Raw genomic sequence first — 16,349 nt, forward strand, 5'->3', positions numbered from 1 at the left:
ACCACATGGGGCAGCCTTCTTGTGTGAGGGCATGATGGTCAATTTGCATATTACCTATTTATTATATAGTTTTATTATACAGTATAGTAAAAAAAAATTAACATCTTAAACAAGCCCCAGAAATATATGTCTAAACACATCAATCTAGATATTATTATATAGGATAGTAAAAAAAAATTAACATCTTAAACAAGTCCCAGAAATATATGTCTAAACACATCAATCTAGAATATTCAATATGAATTTTACATTGCTTTTCAGACATAAGTCAATGAAATTAAGTTAATAAACATTTATTGAATGCCTACTGTGGGGTGGGCATTGTTTTAAGTGTTTAAGATATTGTTAAGGAACTTCCATTCTAGTGATAGAAATAGGCAATATCTGGCATGTTTAAGTGCACCCCCCAAATAAAGCACTATATTATAACATTCTTATAATGATTATGTCATCTGTAGCATCAGCAAAGAGTACAAACTGAAAAACGATTCTCTGAGCTTCACTGCCTAGAATATATATATAGTTCAAGAGTTTTTAAGGATTAAACATTCAAAATTTCCTTTAAGTATGTCTTTAATTGAAGCCCGAACTAATAACACTTATTAAGTAGCAGTTAAGTAGTATTTTACTTCCCTTGAAAATACTCCTTAAATGTTGCATTACAAGTATTTAATGTACATTATTAAATATACTTTATGCCAGTTTCTGAGACACTAGATCTTAAGCTATTAGGGCAGGCATGTTTTTCCCATTTCTTCTTTGTGAATTCAGAACCCACACAGGGTTTAAAATAAAGCACAATCTTGAATTACAAAATTTATTATAAAACAAATTAAATTTAATAGTGTCAAAAAAGTGCTTCTAACCTTAACTGAAAAATGGCTGTCTTGTTCAAGCACTTCTTTTGTTCAAGCACTTCTGTTATATTTTAGAAAGTTTTAATTAAATATGTATAAATATTAGTGTTGTACTTAAAAACTTTTAAGTACTGCTTAAGCAGGATAGCAGAGCCCCAAAGTTTAAGAAGATCCATCCAAGTTAGATTATTTAAACTTGCAATAAATAGATGTATTTTCTTGGAAAAATATCTATTGTTACAGTAAAACTTGAGTTTCCTTTCTAATAAGATTGTATGATTACTCGTTTATATTGTTCTTTCCGCAGGAATTCACACACCCCCTGTTTGCATCCTGTTATTCACTTGGAGCTTCCCTTAACCTCACTAGACTATTTCCCTAATAGTGGTTTTAGCACACAGAAATCCTACTGACTGCCGACAGTTTGCATTTAGTACGCCTTCAGGTCATAAGGATTACCTTAAAATTTTACCCTGTGTTCTCTCAAAAGATTGCATTGCCATCCTAGACCACTGGACAAGATTTTGGGATCCTTTTTTTACTGATTTTTTCCCCCTTACCTTCCATCTAACTCTGTTCTTATACTTGGCACAACCTAAGAAACTGTTTAGTGTACGCTTGCCACTGAAACACAAGAAAACACATTTGTCATCTTCCTCAAATTTTGTCCATTTGGATTTGTCTTTCTGAAGGCAAAGTAAACAATGTTTCTAAAAGTTAATTCAGGGTTTTATCAAGGCCATATTAAATCACTGCCTCGGATTCATCTAGGCTGCTTATTAAAAATACAGAGTCCCGATTTCAACATAGAATTTATGTAGAATCAGCATAAAAGGGGCATGCCCTAGAATGTGCATTTTTAACAAGCTCTTCAGGCTATTCTGAAACACAATAAAAACCAGTGATGCAAAGGACCTATAATTCAAGATAATATAACTGATTAAGGAATGATGCAAATAGGGGAATAAGAAACTACTGTCAAATGTACTAAACCAGAATAAAAAATAAAGTCAGTAACAGCTAAGAAAATCCTTTGTAACAACGAAGAACTCCATAATGGCCTGCTAACTATGACATCCTTTGGAAACTCCTTGAGGTACTGAACATGACACACGTCTGATCATGAAAAAAAATATGTATGTAAATGTATACATTAAACATACATATATATTAATGTGTGTATGTGTGTATGCATGCACAGCCTAGAAAGCAAGAATTATGTAAGTATTAAATAGCACCCTGACTACACATCCACTAAACAGCTTCGGTTCTGCTCCACTACTTCCAAACGGGGAACAACTTGTACATTTTTTTCTCTCTGTGTGTAATATATCATTTGATTTCTCATTATAGAGCAGCAGGAAATGAAAAGGCAAAATGACTCACATCAATAAATCTTTATCAGAGTCAAGGAATACTAATGCCTTCCTGGCTTCCAGACTGTTCACTAACTCTCTAACTCTTAGTGCATACAGAGACCACACCTTACATGTCCTGGAACCCCACCACAAGGCCAAGCAATTAGCACAGCAAGTGAAGAAATGCTGGGGGTCAGGACAGCATTCTGTGAAGCTTGGAGTGGCCTCGGGGTACAGTCACCCACAGGGGCTCCTAAACTTCCACATGCAACATCTAGCCCCACCATCAGAGTGTATGATGCTCTAGGTCTTGGGTGGGGCCCAAGATCTGACACTGCTCACAGTTCCCAGGTGATAATGCTAATCTGCTTGTCTGCAGACTACACTTTGAGAACTCTGGATCTAGGGAAAAATTCCCAGGTTTTTGCCATGTAAATGGTTCCCAAAAAAGAGAAGTAATTGAGACATGGTCATGAAAAACAATATAGAGAATCTGGAAATGGGTTCTAGTTCCAACACTCTCATAAAATAGCTATACAGCTGATAAACACACACAATATACACCAATGAGTATCACATAACTCATCTAGAAGATGAAGGGTCTGATACAGATGAAAACGGAAAATTCAAAGACTTTTTATATAGATCAGAGAAATTATTAGCTTCAAACCCATGTTTATTGCCTGGATCACAACCATTAAACCATATAGCTTTTATCCAAAATAAAAAATAGCAAGCAAACAACAAAAAATAAAAAAAGATGCTCAGATTGAACACATCACACCATCTAAATATAAACCTAAAAGGAAATAACTGTTTCACAATATTCTAAACACAAATTACAAATTCAAGTATCTGCACATGGGACCAGGGCAGAAGTATCAGCACCATCTGAGAGCATGTTAGAAATGCAAAATCTCTGGCCATACTTAAACCTACTGCATAAAAACCTTCCTCTTTCAAGATTCGTAAGTGATTTGTAAGTACACTGAAGTGTGAGACACACTGACAGGCCACTGAAATTTTATTAATCCTTTACTGTTTGTAAAATAACATTATACATTTAAAACACTGAACATTTCCTAAAAAAAATTTATTTCTGACACATAAACAGATAAAAATAAATCCATAAATGATTTAAAATGAGAAGATACATTGAAACATTTCAAACAGAAACTTCCATTTTAAATGCTTCATGAAGAGAAAATACTGTATGATTAAAAGGTAACAAATATCACCTAGCTCAAATCCCTAACTTTGGAGCTGGGTAAACTGAGGTAGGGGGCTACTTACTAGTTTGACTGAATGGAGACTGAAATCCAATTCCATTAACTCCTATAATGAAATGCCCTTTTCAGTGGAAAAGAAAACTTTTAATTACATGTTCCTAGATGAACATACAGTTAATATAAAACAGAAGTATACATAATTTTGAAAGGATAAATGAAATGACCTATCTATAAAAACATACTGAAGGAAATCCATAGTAGTTAATATGTGTTTTACTCTTTCCATTAAAAAAAAAGAGGGGGGGGGGGAGACTTCCAAAAAGTAAATTGGAAAAATAAGTGGAACTGGAAACTGACATACTTAATATGAGCATATGTTCCAAATACATAATTATCAAAGAATGACACCACATTATCATTTAGTGGCAGCATCTGTTTAATGAATAAATCTGGAAAACTGACTTTTGGAAATATGAAAAATTTGGCTTTGCTACTTAAGTTTTACTATACAGCAATAAACGAAACTTTTTCACATATGGCTAATTTTTACAGTTTTCAACACAGAAGCAGCCAAATTCAACATAAGTATTTTATAAGCGATTATAGAAAAATTAAACCCTTTTGTCTTACCATCAAAGAAGCTCTTGGCTCTTAGGTAACTGACACTGAGCCTAAGAACGGAAAGTTTGTCCAGCTTATTAATAACATCTTGTGGAAAAGGCAGCAGGTTCGCCAAACGGTCCAACTCTGTATTGAGTCGGTCTCTATGTCGCTTGGAAGGATTTGACTTGATTCCTTCAGCTGGGATTGGCTTGATGCTGAAAAACAAACAAAATGTCATGAAATACTCTAAAATATATAAAGCACAATTTTCAATTGCCTTATAGCATCTCCTCAAATATTTCTCTCATAAAACAAACATCTGAAGTCTACTTTCAGTTTACATGAATCCTTTCAAAATGGTCCTTTCTTTATCTTAATTAAGCAAAACAAGGGATGGGTAAAATTCTTCATAATGTTTTTATTAAAAGCTTATGAATCTATGATAGGACTAAGTATATCATATATACTTCATATAATTCAGACATTTGTGGTACAGTGGTTTCCAATTAACAAATCTACGAGGATTTTATTTCCTTTAAACACAACCATTGTTAAGGGAAAAAAAATCTGTAATAAATTATGTGAAAATCATGCTTCGCAATCTGCTGGAAGCATTTTGGCATCGTTTATGTTGCAGATAAATAAGAGCAACCCTGAAAAAAAATTATATTCAAAACCCCAGCTTCCTATATTTAACAATTTCATCCTGTTAGTGACAACTTCTCAAAACTCTTTGGCACCTCCAGATGGTTCTAATGCCATCTAATGTGTCTTCCAGTATTAAAAGAAGAAAACATCTGACTTTAGATATTTACATTTGTTGAATGACAAATATTAGAAGTTAACTGAGATTACTGGCAAATCTTGCTTCTGACTGGTCAGTAATTCTACTTTATTAGCATCCATAATTTGTGCCCCAATTAGAAAATTCAATGACATCCCAACATTTAGTTATGATTTTCATCTGAGAGAAAAGAAACTTATGGTTACAAGTAGAACTTGAGTTTAGAAATGAGAAGCTGGACTACTATACACAAAAGCCTTAGTCAGAAATTTACTATGAAAAGTGAATTGACAGATCATTAGACAATCATGCTGAAATACAGAGAAGCTATTAAAAAAACCAAACAAAGTGATTTTAAGATCATGCCTGCACCTTTCCATTTGACAGAACAGTTATCTTGAGTGTTCTTATAACAAACACCTGTTTTCCAGTATTATTGAGAAAACAAAAACATTTTTGACAGTTCAAATGATAGTATCTTTAAAAAGCAGAAATTGATTTGAGTAGTGCTATTAATTTGATGCAATCAAAACATTTCTAGATAATTTATTCTCAACATTATATGTGAATTGTAATACTTTATGCAAAAGATAAAAAATACAAAATTTTAACATTTTTACATTGTCCCTAACATGTCATTTCTTCAGAACCTGCCTATTTCTATTATAGTTCAAATTATTTCTACAAAAAAAGATTAACTGGTAAAATGGCATACATACAAAATAAGTCAGAACTATCTCCAGACTGTTTATGTAACCATATAATTAAATGGTGACTGTTTCTCTATGTATTTATTTTCCCTTAATCACATTGCGTTTATAATCAAACTGAAGTCACACCTAGTTACTACATTTCTCCAATTAATCAACTGAATTTCAATTTTTACCTACAATGCCTGTGTACCTCCCTGAGTAATTCTCTATAGATCAATCACTTGTTATTTATTTGCACCTGTCATGTCCTTGGCAGGTCAGAAAAACACTCTTCTACATATTTCAAAAGTGTTATGGGAGCTAAGTATCAGAACAACTACCTGAAAAAAAGATTTTTACAGAAAAGGTGGTATATGAGATGGATCTTGAAAGATGAACCGGATTTCAGGAGGAGACATGACTGGGGAAGGGTGAGCTGCGAGAAGTCCCCTGTCTGATGTGTGAAGCATAGGGCGCGAGAGAGAAGGGGGAAGTTCGTTGTGGTTCCCTATGAAGTGGGGGTCCTCTTCCCTGCTGGATGCTGCTGGAGGTGGTTCTTAACAGTAGCCCCAGAAAAAGAATTTTCTGAGACCTGCATGGGAGAACGAGTGATTTTTATTTGCATGGGATTAAATCCCTGTGTTTCCCAAGTCCCATTTCCCTGAGTCCCGTCACAGAAGCGGAGGTGGGGTTTCAGTAAAGCTAGGAGCAAAGCCAGTGTCCAGAGTTTCCTTTCCCTGTTGGAGCGGGGGTCCAGTTCAGCATCAGGCTAGTTATAGTCCATTAGTCCGCTGTGTGTGCGAATGCAGGGAAGCAGGAGCAAGAGCCCCACAAGCCCAGAATCACAGGAGTCCCAACAAAGCCAAGTGCATAAGAGGTCAAACTCCTCTGTTTAGGAGGCTATGTACCCCAAATCTTCCTGCCCTTCCAGTAGCCATGCCCATTTTGGCCCATGATCTGACAGAACCTCCGCTAGTCCCCCAACTTTTCTGGGCATGCAACTATCTTCCCTTTGTCCACTCCCCTTCCCCCAATGTTTTGCAGGGAACATGCCTATAAAGTCTGGCCTTCCCCGTTTCTTTCCTGTTATTAGTATCAGTTGGGGCCACATCCTTTCACCAAATATTGACCATCCAGCATGTGGCGCAAACAGAATACTCAGCGTGAACAAAACCCACTAAAACTCCTGTTCCCATGAAGCTTACATTCCAGTGGGAGGATACATACAAAAACTTCTAACTTTTCTGGCTGTCAGTGTTAATAAGAAAAATAAAGCAAGGTAAGGAACTAAGGAGTGACAGGGTGCTGGTTTTGACAGCTAGTGAAGTTTCAGCACAGACATGAAGACAACAAAGAATGAGCCATGTGGGTGTCTGATGAAAAAAAGGTTCAAGGTAGAGGACTCAGCAACTCTCCTCACAGAAATGGCAACCAAATTGGACTTTGGCATTGGGCGTCATCTTGAGCTTTCAGCTAGGATTGGCATGCCCCATCTGGTGTTTTTATTTTACTAAACTGACTCTGGTGACAGTGAGGACAGAGCTCGGCAGACCCCTCTGAGCACTTCTTTCTAAAATATAACCCCAGGTCAGTCCTCTTATTTAACCCTTTCAGTAACTCCACACAGTCCACATTCCTTAGCCTAACGAAGTGCTTCTTGAGCTTTCTATGGCCCCTAACTGTTCCTCTGGCCCCACTGTTTCCAGCTAAAGCCTTCTTTGTCCATTATCTGCCAGAGCTAAGAAATGACTTGCAGTTGCCAGTATGTACTTTAGTGCTTTCATAGTGCTACTCCCCTGCTGTCGCACCAGCTTCAAAGCCCTGCTCAATTAGATCACTTTTGTAAGGTCTTTGCCTACCTACTCACAATGGATCTCTCCTGTACTTCTTCAGCACCTTATGCACCGTATGCAAATGTCTTACACAACCATTCCATTAAGGAATATTCAGTGCAGATAACATTTCCCATAAATTAAAAATCAAATCCAGCCCTGCACTCTTGGTAGCTTTCCAGTAAGGTTATGAAACACTGGGGAGAAAAGAGTAAAACAAACATTGAAGCAAGACAATCCGATATGACACAGGGACAAATTACAACAGTAAAAGAGAGACTTAGAGGTAGTCTTCCAGTAGTATTGCTGCCTATCTTACGCTGGCTCTTTGCAGTATTCAACCCTGAACTAGATGAGACTGATTCTTTATACAATGCAAACTTGTCCACAACTCTAACGTAGTATTATGCACGTAATGGAAAATTTACCATGAGTTCACATTTCCTAAATCAAGCTTTCTGTAACCTATATCGCATATACTTGTTTGTTGGTCTTGCTATGAAAACTTAATCATTTCTGTAATCCCAATGCTCAGGATTGACACAGAGTGAACTCTCAATTAATGTTTGCTGATCATAAATGCGCAGAAAAGAAATGACAGGAGCCTGGCCGAAGGCAGTAATAGTGAGGATAGTAAGTATAGACTGCCTTGAGATATTTAAGCACAGCACTTTGTGTCTATCAGAAAGCTGGGTACATAGCCAGACTCAGGTGTTCACTGAATTAAACTCACTTGCTGACCAATTTAAGTGTAGGAGGTAAGGGAGAGGAAAACATTGAGTACGGAAAGGGCAAGTGACTAGAGTCTGTAACTTAGGATAACAACTATATTTCCCAATGCAAAGTATATCAAACAAAGAGAAGAGAGACTTGAGCACACACCTCAGTAATACCAACATTTAGGTGTAAGGTGGAGGAAGAGATGCAGGCAAAGATGAAGGGGGGTGGGGGGAATGATAAGACCAAAAGGCAAAGAAACAGGGTAGACTATTTTGGAGACTATAGAACAAAGTTAAATGCACAGAGGAATTAAATAAGTTAAAGACTGAAAAGTACCCACTAGACTTGGCATCTCCAATCCAATGTTGTTAAAGCTAAAGTAATAGCTATAGCATACTTTTCCACGGATTCTGTGAGAAATATTCAGAACTATTTTGTGAAATATTTCATACTTATCTATACATACTAAAGATGCACAGAATAATAAAAAATAAAAATCTTACATCAATTACACTTGACTTGGGTTATGCTGGTAATTTTACTTTTGCTTTGTCTTTAAACCTATGCCAAATTATGCTGCCAAGTGTCTATTTAAATAAAAGACTATCTCTGAAATATAAATAAATGTCCCAGTAAGATTGGATTTCAGAAGTCAGCTGAAATAGACTGTAAGATGTTGCTCAGGCAAAGGAAAAAATGTATTATTTTTTCAACCTGAACCTCAAAAATCTTGTCCCAACCTGTAACCAAAATTGTTGTGAAAGCAAGACTCCAGCTGACTGCATGCCATGCCTCTGTCTTAGAAGCCTGCACGCTATAAGTACTGGTGGTGACAGGCCCAGTGGCATGCCCAATGCCAGTTTGAATGTTATCTTTAAAGCCTTAATTTTTCACATCGCAGTCTAAAATGTCTGTTAGGCTCATCCCTTGTGCTCAGTGTTTGAAACGAAGCTGAAAAACTTAGCAACCCGGTTAAAGTTACTGTAATTGTATTTATATTTTTAAATGATATTTATCAAAAAGTCTCAAATGACAGGCAAAGAGATTGCTTCAGTTCTCCTATGAGAATAAAGGGACATTTTCTAACAAGAGATAACCTATCACAGCACTGAGTATGGTTTATCAGCTTTTTCCTCTAGGTGATTTACTCCACCCCCCACCCCACCCCCGCTTCAGGCTACACACCAATAACTTGTTTATCTTTATTTCTAGCCCCTGTACCTGGATGCCCTGTCATTCCTATTTCCCAGAACTCAGGCATTCCTTCTCTGCATCTACTATGATACTACTCTCCATCCAACAGGTAGGAAATCGACATTTTCCTCAGTGACTCTCACTACCATACCGACCACATCCAGTTAAGCCCAACTTTTAAACTTATCCTTTCTTCATTTCCTCCCCATGGTTTCAGTACATAATTACTGATCTCTGAATATAAATGCTAAATGTTTATAGTCATAAATTACATGCTTCATATAATATTGGGAAGGTGATCTGTGGCACAAATAACATTAAATTCCATTGTTAGGCTGAATACACCTGGATATTTTGCTTCCTCCTATGAGGCAAAAAAAGTTTACAACTTCTGAGAATCCTGGCTGGATGTCATCTGCAGTGAGTCAGAATTCTATGGCCACTCTCCTGCTGCTGGCTCTCCATTTGTGATGGTTAGTCCCTTTTCCTCTTTTCACTTATGGAGAAGCGTTGAGGTACAAACAACATATAATCTCTAGCACAGACTTGAACAGTGAAAACCTAGAATATGAAATATATCTTAGAAATCACTGTTACTCGCATGATCCTGAAAAAAAATAATTAAGAATGTTCCCTTTCTCCTCGTGTATGAATATACTTTTTAAAATATTTTCTTTTAACCCCACATAAAATGAACCTACTATCCCCAAATCACTAAAACATTAGTAAAAAAGTCTTAAGTAGTGGTCAATTGTTAAGGGAGTGAATCACTCTCCAATACGTACTATACGCATGGTACTAGAAATCTCTGGTAGATACAAACACAAAAAACAGGCCTATCTTTAAGAAGCATATCTTTTGTACTCGGAGGAGATTCATTCTACAACAGGACAAAATCAAACATAATGTATTGCTCAATAATGTAGGTGCTATAAAAGTGATGCTCAAGAGTTCAGGAAAGTAAGAGCTCAGGTAGAGTACTAAGAGAAGGTTTCATGGTGATATAGCATCTAAATCAGGTCTTGAAGACAGGTAAAGTCACTTCCGATTTCATGATGTCAGAGTATCCAGTTTTCTCCAAGTACCCTTCTCTTTTAGAAAATCACAAGGAAGCCCTTGCTGGTTTGGCTCAGTGGATAAAGTGTCGGCCTGTGGACTGAAGGGTCCCGGGTTCAATTCTGGTCAAGGGCACATGCGTGGGTTGCGGGCTCAATCCCCAGTAGGCGATTGTGCAGGAGGGAGCTGATCAATGATTCTCTCTCATCATTGATGTTTCTCTCTCTCTCCCTCCCTCTCCCTTCCTCTCTGAAAACAATAAAAACATATTTTTTTTAAAAAAAGAAAGAAAATCACAAGAGACAGAAACACAAAGTCTATCTCCAATAAACCTGAGATGGCTAAACCCAGATGCAAATAAATATAAAGATGGAAAATAGGTAGAAGATATCAATGACAACAGAGAACAAAGAAAGTGTAATCATAGTACATTACTTAGCTGAGCAGTAAACAATGCTTACAGTTTTAAAAATTATGAAATGCTGAAAGTAGATTTAATCTAAAATAGTGGTAACATTATATTGGGAGGCTGAAAAACGGTGAAGGAGGGGAAATAGCACTAATTATCTTGTCATAATGAATGTCAAGTGATCATATCAAGCATGTTTACTGAAGACAGCATATATATTATTGAATATTGAATACAATATTACATGTATTATTTAATAGAAATATTTTTAAGTAGATCAAAAAGCAAGAAAGGAGCAAATTGAACATGACTAAAACATATAATACAAAACAAATCAATATGTAAAGTACATCTCAAGTAGAAAAACCTTCAAACACACACTACTACTACTCCACACATACACAATCCCAATATTAAGTTCAATTAGTTACCCCATCATTTTTTGTCTATGGAAAGTCAATTGTCACAATTAACATTTTTAGGCGAAAATGCAAGGACAGATTACCAATGAGGATGTAAACATTTTGTAAAGCAATTTGGCATTATGTCTCAGAGCATAATATTTGGCTCAGTCTTAAAAGTATGCATACCTTTGCACCCCCAAACTCCATTTTTGGAAATTCTTCCTAAGGAGGTAACTAAGAATTTGCATAGAAATTCACATAACTCAAAGGAATTCTCTGAAAAACTAGTTAAAATATTTCAAAGTTGGAAAAAACAGAACTTCCCCCTAAAAAAGAAAAATAGTTAAATTATAAAACACTAAGAGAACAGAGTACTAACAGCCATTAAAAGCAATGTTTTCAAGGAGAGAGGGAGGGAGCAAATCAGTAAGATAAGAAAAGACACTTAGAGGGAAGGGTATGAATGCATATATGGATTTAAGTATGGAAATCTTATTGTGAAGTTGGTAAAAACAAGTTTTGGGATCTGATATTTAAACTCAGCTTTTCCATTTCCTACCTGACAATTTTGAATCTGAACCTCAGGCCCCTGTCTATAAAACTGAAATATTACCTTTTCATAATACTATTATAAACCTAAAAAAAGTACTAGTATACAAAACAGTGCATGCTTGTATCATAGTAAATGCTAAGAAATAGTCATTTTTTTGTTCTATTAAACCACTATATAGATAAAATCAACTTTACAGAAGTATGGAAGTAAAAAAGCACTGTTATTAAAGATTTACAAGTAACTGTCTTAATTATTTACATCAATAAGCATATACTATGTAAGTTTATTCACCAGTGAAGTAGCACATTTGAGCCATACCCAGAATTGAGAACGTAAGCATATACTGCCTCTTACTGTTTCACAGGAGAACTGATTGTTCTGGGATAATGTAAGCTAAAATTATTTAAAGAATAGAATTATGTTTCTGTTTAATTTATATCTTTAGCTGTTTTTACACTTTATAAAATGATTTTGTTCTGCTAATTTTAGTTGTGAGAGTGGCATTTTAGTTTTAGGTTTTGACTAGCCTGCGACGTTGGTCAAGAATTTGCCCAAATCTATAAAAACAAAAAAAACAGACCTATCTTTTAGTTTAGACCTAGTACTCTTTCCATTTATATCTCATTGTTTCCTCTTCCTGACATTTTTATAAATGTTACTGATAACTAAGCATTTTCACTTACTTATTTTATATTTCCAATATGTAGGAGCCTCTATAGCCACTATGTAAAAGCTATCTAAATAAAGCCATTTGAAAGAAAACTTATGATGGAGAAAAAATTATGTTACGGAAAAGACATCCTTTTATTTTAGAGGCTACTTGGAAAATGGTATCATACTACATTTGTATGAAACATTTTCAGGAAAACATTGCATAATTTTATGTAGCTAAGGAGGTATTATCTAAATGAGGTTCCTGGGATTTACATAGAATGAACAGTAACTTAGAACAAGCAGCAAAGAAGACAATGCATTTTATAGTAACAGTACAAGTATGTTAACAAAGTGCAAATGATCAGCTAAGGCTCACAAGTCATTTCCAGTTTTTGATGGCTGGTTTATTCACCACTACTGCTGATAGCACTTCTAAGGGTAGAAGTCATTTACTCAGCACTCCTTTTGCCAAGTCGGTACCAAAAATAATACAATAGTAAGTGGAATACCACTAAAACTTTATCTGTATTAATAAAATTTCAAAAATACAGAAATATATCCAAAGTTATTATCACTAGGGAAAACCAGATTCTATTTAATGGTACAGATTCTATTTCATTTATCTCCAGGAGGCAACATAATTAAACAAACGGATAAAACGTTATCACCTCCAAAAAAAATGAAACAAGAACAAAATTTAAGTAATTTTTTTTTGAGGAGGGTTGTTAAGTATGGAACAACATTTTAAGGAAAGTTATAGTAGAATCTATGCCTAAGGTTATCGTGAAAATGTCTTTCTGAAGGTAGGGAGGAACATGCATCAGATGCAAGGCTGCTTCAGATCCTTTAATTTCCTAACTTTCATTACTCAGAAAAGAAAGGAAACATTTACTGAGCATCTACTATGTACAACATATTTCAGTGGGATTAAAATAAACACATCTACCCCTAACCAGTTTGGCTCAGTGGGTAGAGCGTCAGCCTGCGGACTCAAGGGTCCCAGGTTCGATTCTGGTCAAGAGCATGTACCTTGATTGCAGGCACATCCCCAGTGGGGGGTGTGCAGGAGGCAGCTGGTCGATGTTTCTCTCTCATTGATGTTTCTAACTTCTCTATCTCTCTCCTTTCCTCTCTGTAAAAAATCAATAAAATATATTTAAAAAAAATAAATAAATAAAATAAACATATCTAGGATGCATTTCCTACAATAAAGATAAATTTCAATTGCCACTAGAGGGAGTTATGTTGTTTAATTAATTCAATTGAAGATTGGAAGAGCTTCAGGTTAAAATTGTCCCATATTTAATTCCAAATTTTTATGGAATTGTATATTTAAATGGGCATCTTATCATCATTTCTATATGTATGCTATAACATCTTTTCTCTTTAAGTAAATTAAAATGGCTTTCACTTAAAGGATCAATGTTAAATCTGAATAGCATTTTCAGCTCAAACAAGATGTATTTTTCTGACAGTGTTACATATTTTTAACTTCATTAGCTACAAACTATTAATTTAACTAAAAAAAATATTAAACCTAATATTAGGTTTAATGGCTGCATTCCTAAAATGAACTTTGATTAACTGCATTATAAAGCTAACCATTTTTCATTCTGGTTAAAAATAATTTATAAACAATTTCACATGATTCTATAAATGTCAACACTAAGCTTTTTTTATGGAGCAATGCAGTGACATTTTAAAGCATTTATATGACTAGAAGTGATGCATGGTGCTCAATAAAGATCTGACAAACATATACTAACTAAATAAAATAAGGGTAATGTGGAAACTAGCCAACACTGTATTACAAGAGACCATCAAATACAAATACAGTAAAGTCTTAGAACGTATATTAAAATATTAAGATAAAGTAGAAGGTACATCTTACATAAATAAAAGGAAAATGTAATGTTTAAAAGGGAAATCATTAATAAAAGGTTAATTAAAAGCCAGAATGTTAAACTTTATAATAAATACAAAAATAAGGCATCTGACTTCTTTAAAAAGTCATCTAGATCCTTATGTAACACACTGACATGAACTCAGTAACTTAAAAATCCATTAGGGAGATCTTCATGTTTTACAGCTACACACATAAAGCCCATGATATATACACTGTGGGGCCTTGACTTACGAGTTTAATTCCTTCGGAGATGGAGCTCGTTAAGGAACTTGTTAACTCAAATTACTCTATCAACTCAATGCAAAAAATCGGCGGAGAGACAGCTGGTATCTCAAAAAACTCGTTAGTCAGGACACTCGTAAGTCAAGGCCCCACTGTATTATAATTTATTTTAAGTGTACAATAGCTACATAAAACAGACATTTGCAATGCCTCTCAATTTTACCCAAGAACAAAGTCAAACTAGACAAATACATTTCCATACAAGAAATCACTCCAGCCCTAACTGGTTTGGCTCAGTGGATAGAGCATCCACCTGCGGACTGAAGGGTCCCAGGTTTGATTCTGGTCAAGGGCATGTACCTAGGTTGTGGGCACATCCCCAGTAGGGGGTGTGCAGGAGGCAGCTGATCTTTCTCATCGATGTTTCTAACTCTCTATCCCTCTCCCTTCCTCTCTGTAAAAAATCAATAAAACATTTTTTTAAATGTTTAAAAAAAAAAGAAATCACTCCACAAAATGCAAGTTAGTAAATCAATGTCACAGAACTGCCAAGAGAGAAAATTGCTGACTCGGCAGTATTCCTAATGTCAGACACACTTCAGGCTAAGACTTTCAAGTTATAATCTCTCTCTCTCTCTCTCTCTCTCTCTCTCTCTCTTTCTCTCTCTCACACACACACACACACACACACACACACACACACACACACACCATTATACTTATATATATATTCTGTTAATGTCAAATCTAGATCTGAAGAACTATGATCTTCAGATTAAAATTCTGAAAGAAAAATAAAACTCCAGGAATAATGAAACTTTTAATCAGTGGTTTTAAATATAAATCTTAAACTGTTTTTCTGATTTGAATTTGTGACCTAAATAAAGTTTTAAAGAAAGTGCATAACATACTTCTAATTGGCTCTGAATCAACTTTGTGTTCTTAAAATTGTTTATGAAAATTTGAAAAATGTAAAGCAAAGTTAACTCAGAGATAATAGGAATAAACACGCACATACAGCCAACTCACAAAAGTAAATCTGTCTCAAACATGGATTTATTTTTCTGAAAAAATATTTTTTCAAGTATTTGCCATCTCACACAAATATCCCACTAAAACAAACAAAAAATCTGTTTGTAATCACTCTATTAGAAATGACAAAACTTTGGAGTGGGGGAAAGGGGATTAGAGAAAGTTACCAAGATTGAAAACGTCTGTTTCACTAATTTCCAGTTTCAAATCTGTTACTTTTACAGAACCTACAACTACCGCAAAACTGATAAACTCTCCAAAAAAAAAAAAAAAAAAGGTAGCTCAAAAACAATTCCCCCACTGTTACTTCCCCACTACATTCTCTATACATTTCAGGGATAGGGTCGCGCTGAGCGCTACAAAACTCCTTCCAAACAGTAAGAGCCGGCAGAAGGCCTGTGGCTAGAGCCCAGAAAGGACCCCGGAGGCACCCAGCCCCTCGCGCAGGTGGCGCGCCTTTAGCTCCGCGCAACACCTGCCCTATCCGGCCACGAATGAGAATCATGACCGTCCTCGACCCTGCCCTAAGAGAACATTAAAGAGTAGAAGGGGATTCCAGGCGGGTTTACGTTAGCTAATCCACCAGCCCCACAGGCAGAGCAGAGCTGTCAACAAATTAGGACCACAGGAGAGAAAACAGCTGCAAATGGGTGGGGGTGTGCGCGGGTGCCTGCGACCTGGGGACCGGGGCCGCTCTGCAAATGCCACGATTAAAAAGGGCAAAACCCAAGGCCTGAGTGTCTCCCCGGGCCCCGAATCTCGATTCCACTGTGTCAGGATTGGACCTAATCCCCAGACCGCCCGGATTTGGAGGCGGAGGGCGGGCGCCTCCCGCATCCGCGGG

At 36.0% G+C, this 16,349-nt stretch overlaps 1 protein-coding gene across 2 annotated transcripts in view; it reads right to left on the reverse strand.

The window, feature by feature from the left end:
- AHR (aryl hydrocarbon receptor) overlaps nucleotides 1-4,300 on the reverse strand; it is a 29,358-nt gene extending 25,058 nt beyond the window's left edge. For both annotated transcript variants that reach the window (XR_001512379.1, XM_015558157.1), the window contains exon 1: nucleotides 4,075-4,300. Coding sequence is in view for 1 of the 2 variants with exons in the window: in XM_015558157.1 (XP_015413643.1) it covers nucleotides 4,075-4,285 (211 nt within the window). In the remaining variant the exon portion in view is untranslated. The remainder of the gene's footprint in view (nucleotides 1-4,074) is intronic.
- Nucleotides 4,301-16,349: the final 12,049 nt, after the last annotated feature.

This window comes from Myotis davidii, unplaced genomic scaffold (genome assembly GCF_000327345.1).
Source record: "Myotis davidii unplaced genomic scaffold, ASM32734v1 scaffold168, whole genome shotgun sequence".
Taxonomy (NCBI): Eukaryota; Metazoa; Chordata; class Mammalia; order Chiroptera; family Vespertilionidae; genus Myotis; species Myotis davidii.